General features: G+C 31.9%; 1 protein-coding gene across 1 annotated transcript; it reads right to left on the reverse strand.

Moving 5' to 3' along the window:
- Nucleotides 1-751: 751 nt before the first annotated feature.
- Nucleotides 752-2,914, reverse strand: MagR (Iron-sulfur cluster assembly 1 homolog MagR). Its single transcript, XM_076484292.1, has one exon. The coding sequence runs from the start codon at nucleotides 2,892-2,894 to the stop codon at nucleotides 2,508-2,510; it is 387 nt and encodes a 128-aa protein (XP_076340407.1). The 5' UTR covers nucleotides 2,895-2,914; the 3' UTR covers nucleotides 752-2,507.
- Nucleotides 2,915-8,395: the final 5,481 nt, after the last annotated feature.

Consider the following 8,395-nt stretch of genomic DNA (forward strand, 5'->3'; position numbering starts at 1 on the left):
TTGTTCTCTACGGACTACTTAATTATGATTCTCTTCTGAAAGAACACACAATTTTATCTGAATACACAAAAATAAAACATTTTTTAAAATCTACCTTAAAATCAGATTTAATATTTTTACATCTCCAGTTAATGACACAAATATTTAAGATAAATACTGCTCAGTACATAACTCTCCACACAACAAATATTGTTCCTCCAGGAATGGTCCATGAATATACATTTTCTGAATGATTAGTAGTTTTACAATAAAACGAAATGCTTAATCACCTGTTGTTGTTTTTTTTAAATTTCACGTGGTTTTATTATATGAAGACCTGAAATTTGTAATATTATACTGTTGTATGTAAATTTGTTTTTAAAACTCTACATCATTTTTAATTTGAAATTAACCATTTGGTTGGATTTCAGGTTACATGTATATATAACATTCACTAACTGAGATCTATATATTATAATTACAGAAAGCCTGTATACTATAGAAAAATGTTATATACAAGTTTGCCAGCAGGTGTGATTACTAAAACAGTCATAGCAAATGCTTTCAGACCTTGATTTAACTTCTAACTTTTGTACATTTACTTGAATTTCAAATAGCTGTAAATAAAAAAAAAAAACTGTCTAAAAGGTTTCATTTTAAATTTTTCATGATTAAAGTAATTATCATACAGTCACCCAAATATAATTGATTTAAATTAATAAAGTTGTCATAGTTGATTTGATCTATAAAAAACAAAAAACTTCAAAACACATCAATGTTATTATTTATTTTTCTAAATACATTATTTCTACAAATATACTATTTATTTTATTTAAGAAATAAATCCATAGCAGTATATTTATGCATACAAAACCCAAGTTTTTTTTTTGTTGTTGTTGTTGCAAATGCATGTTATTTATTACAAGAGAAACTAAAGTTGAAAAGTAGGAAAGCTTTGTATCTTAGAAATAAATAAATTCTTATCCAAATATCAGTTGTACAGAATGGTTCCTATGCATGAAAACATAAAATACTGAAACATGTACAACAAGATATTAAATACTATAATAATACATTCTCTACACTTTCATGGAATCACACTTAGATACCATAGATACAACCTATTGATAATTTCACATAGAATAAAGCATGGGACAATTATGAAAAAGATATATTGGTTTAGATTATTTCTAAAAAATTATAAGTTGCACTCAAATCTGAAAAATATGTTATGTCTTACATGTTTACATGAAATGTTGACTGAATCAATAACTTGTTAATTATAAAACAGATATAAAAAGAAGTTTGGTGCTGGTCACCTCAATGATCCGATTTTTGTTACATTTACAATTTTTTACACTTAAAAAAAAAGAACAAAAACTGAGACTTGTGATTTGTTAAGACTGAAATTCTTAATAGTTTTAAAATTATCTTTGTTTTCCTCCCGATAACAAACATTAAATGCTATAATTTTCAATATACTCAGCAAATATTAGTAGAAAACCACCAGTTTGGAAAGCATTTATAAAGAGCAAATGTACAAGAAAAATTTGACCATTACGTCTTAACATCTGGATAATTATATTCACCTTAAATAAATGAAAGTGGTTGAAATGTACTAGTAAAAATATTCACATCTATGATACACTACTTCTGAATGTCAGAGAAAAATATATTAACAATAATATTTACAGTATTAGTATTTATATCCTTGAAATTACAGTGTTAATTTGATTTTTCCTTATTGTATTGGAATACCATACTCAGTTATATTACATATTCCTGATACTACAATTATTACTATATAATGTTCCAATTCCAAACACAGCGATGTCATGTAGAGTCAGAAAAACCATTTAATAATACATTTTAATTCCATTTGTTACACCTATCTTTATCCAGAAGTTATGGACTAAAATAACATTTTAATATTATTAAAATTATTAATAGACATTATTAAACTAGAATTTGTTGAGCAAAAGAACAAGCTACACAACTTAAGTTCAAACTGAGGTAATTACAGATATATAAACACAGCTGTTAAAGTGTTCAACTCTGGTTAATGTACTTCTTAAGAATTTATCTCTGTTAAGAAATACAACTTTATTGTAACTATACGTCAACATATTGTTTTTTGTGCTACTGTAATTTGATAAATTCTTCATCGGTTAAGTTCATCTTCATCAGAAGTTTTGATTCCGCTTATTTCAATTTCGTTACTACAATACAATAAAAAAGTGTGTTCATTAATACAATAAAATAGGCTTACCGTTGCAATTTAATTAGGTTGGTACCGAAGAAAATCGTAAAATATTATGCATACAATTTTACAAATATGACTGATTGTACATCATCCTCTTCTTAATGAGCTTCAACTTGCCTGCGTTCATTTCGTGTAGTTGTTATAAAGTAAAATAAAATAATATTTCGGGTAACAACTCACAAACACACTTAAGGCAAAACTAATTAGTTTCACTAAACCACCTACGGTTCAAGTGCAAAACTGAATCGTTGACGTAGATTACAATTTAAATGGTAAAGCTTTCACCACATCCACAAGTCCCTTTAATATTTGGATTGTTAAACACAAATTCACTAGACAATTTAGATTCTATATAATCCATTTCTGTCCCGAGAAGCGTGAGTTGGGCTTTGGCGTCGATCAACACCCGTACTCCATCTTGTACAACTTCTTCATCAAATTTTCCTTTTTGTTTTGCATAATCCAAGGTATAACTTAGACCATTACAGCCTCTTTGTCTCACACCTACCTTCAAACCTATTGCATCTGGTTTACTCTGCAGCAGATATTTTATACGATTTACAGCAGATTGGGTTAAAATTAAAGCGACTTTTTGTGGGATTTGTTTACTCTTTACAACCGCTCGAACAGTAGCCGACATAGGAGCAGACATCTTGAATTTAAAATACCTTTCACATAAGTTGTAGTTAAATGACTTACCAGTAGATGGCAAAAAATTAAATTTATAAAACAGAAAAGGCAATTATGAACAGTTGGATCTTGCATAATTTAAAAGACATGCAAGTAGAATAGATTGTTTAATAATTTTAAATTGGCCTGGCATGGCCAAGCGCGTAAGGCGTGCGTCTCGTAATCTGAGGGTCGCGGGTTCCCATCCCCGTCGCGCCAAACATGCTCGCCCTTTCAGCCGTGGAGGCGTTATAATGTGACGGTCAATCCCACTTTTCGTTGGTAAAAGAGTAGCCCAAGAGATAGCGGTGGGTGGTGATGACTAGCTGCCTTCCCTCTAGTCTTACACTGCTAAATTAGGAATGGCTAGCACAGATAGCCCTCGAGTAGCTTTGTGCGAAATTCAAAAACAATAATTTTAAATTAAAAAATCTAAAACAGGTAATGTAAAATAATATGAAGAATACTGAAAAAACATTGGTACATACAAAAAAATATATAACAATAAGAACCCAATATATGTGTAAATCGGCTGGTTTGGGTTGAGAAAATTTTTTTCAATCCAAACCAGCCGTTTTAACATATATATTTTTCTCTACAAGTGGGTTTTCTCGTCATCACTGAATTAGAACCCTATAACCCAAACACTTTTGAAAGGTCGTCATTTCTTCTTCAAGGTAACACTGGAATATATATATATATATACTAAATTTTGCAAAATCAAGTTTCACCAACAAAAAAGGCATAAAAGACAAAAGTGCGGTCGAGACAATTAAACTTTGATAAATTCCTTTGTAAACCAATCAAAATTAATACCACATAAGAAATATATTCGTGACGTATTCACAGTATAATTATTGATAAAAATGTTTATATTAACATCTTTTAGTACATAGAGCCAGTGCGTTTTGATATTACTATGTTCCAACAATGTATTTTATGTCACGTTGCATAACAACAAAAGTATAACCTAAAATTATTGTTAGTCTATCTATCGAAAATATAAAATGAAGTATTTAAACAACAAAACTGGTAGAATATTTGTTAATTTTGAGTCTTCGTTGATAAGAGATTTGTTTGTTTTTTGTTAAAAGCGTTAGTGACGTATGAGAAAATGGCTTGATTTATAAACGATTTAAGTTCCAAAATTGAAATGATATTTTTACTTTCATGATAAATTTTATGCACTTGGCTCTAGCCTAGGTGATCCCACACTACGTCTTTCCTTTAGATTATTATACCAGCACTCATTACACTTATAAGGTTTCACAGCATACACACCCTTATTGCCCCCTTGTAATGCCGTCACTAAAATCGTAATTGACAGACAGTTTTCGAAGTAATATATCTCCTAAAATGAATTTGGCTTTTATGACTCATTCTATTTCGAGAACTCAAACGTAGCGTGACTCACTTATACTAGCTTTTATGTAGGTTAAAAATATTGTAATTCCATTTGTAAAATAAATGACAGAGACCTATATAGTTTAATTATATAACAACCACTGATATTCCTCTACTTTAATAAATGAGTCAGTCTGTAAGTGTATTAGTATCTGAAATAGTAATTTAAAAATTGAAATAAAACTGTCAGTTAAATAAAATATTACTTTAGTAGAAAGTTTAATCTTTAGGTTGACATAAATATGTAAACGTATACCTAACGATAGCTACTTATTACTGGTACAGCGGTAAGTCTACGGATTTACAATGCTAAAATAAGGGGTTCGATTCCCTTCGGTGGAATCAGCAGATAGCTCGATGTGGCTTTGCTATAAGAAAACACACACATTATTATATTATAATAAATGTTTACGCAAACATTAATATATTGTGAAATTGTAGTGGCTAAGTATGTTTTGAGATATACAGAAGATGTGATATAGAATACTGAAGGTCATAAGTAACTGTCTTGATTATGAATTTCAAATTTAAATAGCTGTAAAATATTTTTAAATTGAAATAATTGATAAGCACGCCATCTAAGAGAAGAAAGTACAACACCTCCAGCATTTCTACTTCCAATGGAAGCATTCTTCGTGGATCTAATTCATTCACTTCTGCTACGTCTATTTGTTTTGCCTCTAATGCTTGATAAAGGGCTATATATATACCTACGCAAATGGATATTGGCTTGCATCCTTAATTAACAAATGTTTATTAATCTAACAATATGCCATCTGTCTAAGACCCCTATACGTAAATGTCGTTTGTTCAATGTCTAGTATTTTTTATGATTTTCACAAACTATGGAATAATCTTTCAATGTCATCTGTTTCTTTTTAATTTTTATTTAATTTCTTTGGCACGTTAATGTTCGCCAATTTTTACTTTTGTCAATCATCCACTTTCTTCAATATACTTATTATCATTATATTTACACTTTATTTAATAAATTAAACCAGACATTCCCAAAGATCTCTTTTATCTTTCAGGACGTATCAACTACTGCTTAAAGAGATGATTATGTTTATTTTTTAAAAAAAGAAACTCACACTTGTTGGGCTAAAAATTCTAGTAAGCCTTTCCCTTACTCCTTGTAATTTCTTAGAGTTTATTTTGGCTTTTATATTTCAAATAAAGTTGAAAGGAAACTGCTGAGAATGGCCATTTTGTTTCAATATAACTTAGTTTATTACGTTTTTATAGATTTATTGATTTCTAATATAAATTACTAATGACTGTTTATTTTTGATATTTTGGATGACGAAAGAGAATATATGGATAGGCTTACGAAATACATTTATAACAGATACATATCATAGTGTTAGTTTGAGAGTCTGGAAAATCTGAAAACACTTTAAAAGAATTCTTCTCTCCTCTTTCCAAATGAAATTATCAAATTCACACTTGCAAACAAAATTATCTTATGACAACTCCATGGAGATGTCTGTAAATAAAACCTTTAAATGTAAAAACAATAGTCCAAACAAAAATGTCTCCTGGAGGGATAGCGGTAAATCTTCAGATTTGGAATGCTAAAAATTAGAGTTTGATTCCTTTTGGTGGATACAGCCGATATCTAGATGTGGTTTTGCTATAAGAAAGCACAACCAAACAAACTTTTAAAGAATACCTAATTTATGCAACTGTTAACAAAGTACAAGATGGTAAATTCATGTCCAAGAGTGATTGTTAACATATCACATCTAGCTAAAGAAACAGGAGGGGAAATAAAAAAACTTACTATGTTGAAAGAAACCATCTTCTCATTTCCAGAAACCTGAAGATAACATAGCTTATAAGTTTGTTTGTTCTGAATGTCATGCAAAACCAGCATGTGCTAGCTATCCCTCATTTATCCAACTCTTTTACCAACGAATAATGGGTTTGATGGTTACATAATAACGCCACCACGGTTGAAAGAGCAGTATGTTTGATGTGGCGTGGAATCGAACTCGCGACTCTCAGACTGGGAGTCGAACTCCCTAACCATCTGGCCATGCTATGTCCAGCTTAAATCAACTTATGTATTTGTAGGTTGTTCTATTAATGAGCTTAAGAAATTATATAAATATTGAAAGTTATTATGTGAAGATAGTACCCCCTCACAAGAGAAAGGATCCTATATCCCACTAGCACAAAATACCCGTGCTCCCCTGCGGGCTTTAAAGGTCCCTTATGATTTACCTTGGTTTCAATGTAATGACCAGCATTCTCTATTGTTTTCAATTTATTATATAACTACTCATAAAGTGCTCCCCTCGCCCGAAAACAAACCTTGTTAGGACATTCGTCTGTGAAACTTAGGAAGGTATGCCAAGTTTGATCCTGTTATTTTGTAAGTAGGAACACTAAAAAAAGTTTCAAACATGGCATTCTCAGATTCTATCATGCCAAATTGGCTTGTTTGTTTTGGAATTTCGCACAAAGCTACTCGAGGGCTATCTGTGCTAGCCGTCCCTAATTTAGCAGTGTAAGACTAGAGGGAAGGCAGCTAATCATCACCACCCACCGCTATCTCTTGGGCTACTCTTTTACCAACGAAAAGTGTGATTGACCATCACATTATAACACCCACACGGCTGGGAGGGCGAGCATGTTTGGCGCGACGCGGGCACGAAACCGCGACCCTCGGATTACGAGTCGCGCGCCTTACGCGCTTGGCCATGCTACCTGCCAAGTTTAGTCCTGCTGGCTTCAAAACTTTCGAATATGAAAAACGCCAACAACCGCACTAAATAAAAATATTTAATATTAAGATTTTGTTTACACCAATGGATCAGGTGTGGACTGGCGGTTAGCGTGCCAGAGGGTGAATCTGAGGTTTCATGGTTTGTGTTCCGTTGCCGTAAGCCCCCCAGTGGCTCAGCGGTATATTTGCGGACTTACAACGCTAAAAACCGGGTTTCGATACCCGTGGTGGGCAAAGCACATATAACCTATTGTGTAGCTTTGTGCTTAATTCAAAACAACAAAACAACAACAACAACCGTTGCCGTAAAAATGCTCTACACACTCTGAGATTGCGGGTGCAATGCACGAGTGACGGACAAACGTCACTATTCTGTCTGTCAAGAGTACCCCAAAAATTGACGTGGGTGTTGTTGACTAACTGCCTTCTCTTTAGTATAACAGTTCAGTATTAGAGACAGCTAAAGTAAATAGTCTTTACGTAGCTTTGTTAATATTTGAAACAGATAAAAAATTTAGATTAAAATATCGACTCGTTCTGATTTTAAAAAGAAGTAAAAACCGAATGTGTTTTCTTATAGTAAAGCCGAGGTAGGCTCTCTGCTGTGTCCACCGAGGGAAATTGAACCCCTAATTACAACGTTGTAAATCCAGTCTTATCGCTGCCCCACCGAGAGACAGGAAAACAAAACAGAAGCGAATGACAGCAGAAATTTCTCTGTAATCAAATATTACGAAAGCGTTTGATAGCTAGAAACTGAGTAGACAGTTTATAATGAATGACACATACTACTGCGGGTGTATTTTTTAAGAAATAAAGCCCACAATAAACACCTAACGTACGCACTTTAAAAACAATTATTCATTCCGAGCGTCACGTGTATACGAAACGTGCTTATGACGTCATAAAGCAGAACTATATTTCAGACATTGACACTTGATTTTATTTTTTTATGACTCAATGTTTCGTGTGCTACATTTATTGTAACAAGGAGTTCACTGAACATTTATACTATCTCGGTAAATTTAAAATACACACACATATAGATAGATGTGGTACTTTAGATAAATAAATTAAAAAGATATGTGGTATTATCTACCCTACTTTTTTTTTTTTCAAAGTTCGGTGTCACATAATTCCAACTTAAACTAGCTCAGAAATGTTCTTGTTGTTTGATGGTTTATATATACTTAGTTTTAACATTATGAGTAGAGCCTGACAGACATAGGCTTTAAAAATAGAAGTACATTTTACTTAGAATAAATTTTTTTTTTTTTGGCAATGTTAATTGTAATTTCCTGTTTACTCTATAATTCTTATAGGAATGTAAAAACAAAATCTCTGAATGA

Source organism: Tachypleus tridentatus, chromosome 13 (assembly GCF_004210375.1).
Source record: "Tachypleus tridentatus isolate NWPU-2018 chromosome 13, ASM421037v1, whole genome shotgun sequence".
NCBI classification, from domain to species: Eukaryota; Metazoa; Arthropoda; class Merostomata; order Xiphosura; family Limulidae; genus Tachypleus; species Tachypleus tridentatus.

Excerpts from the sequence above, each read along its gene's own strand:
- MagR (XM_076484292.1), bottom strand. The coding sequence starts at position 2,894 with ATGTCTGCTCCTATGTCGGCTACTGTTCGAGCGGTTGTAAAGAGTAAA.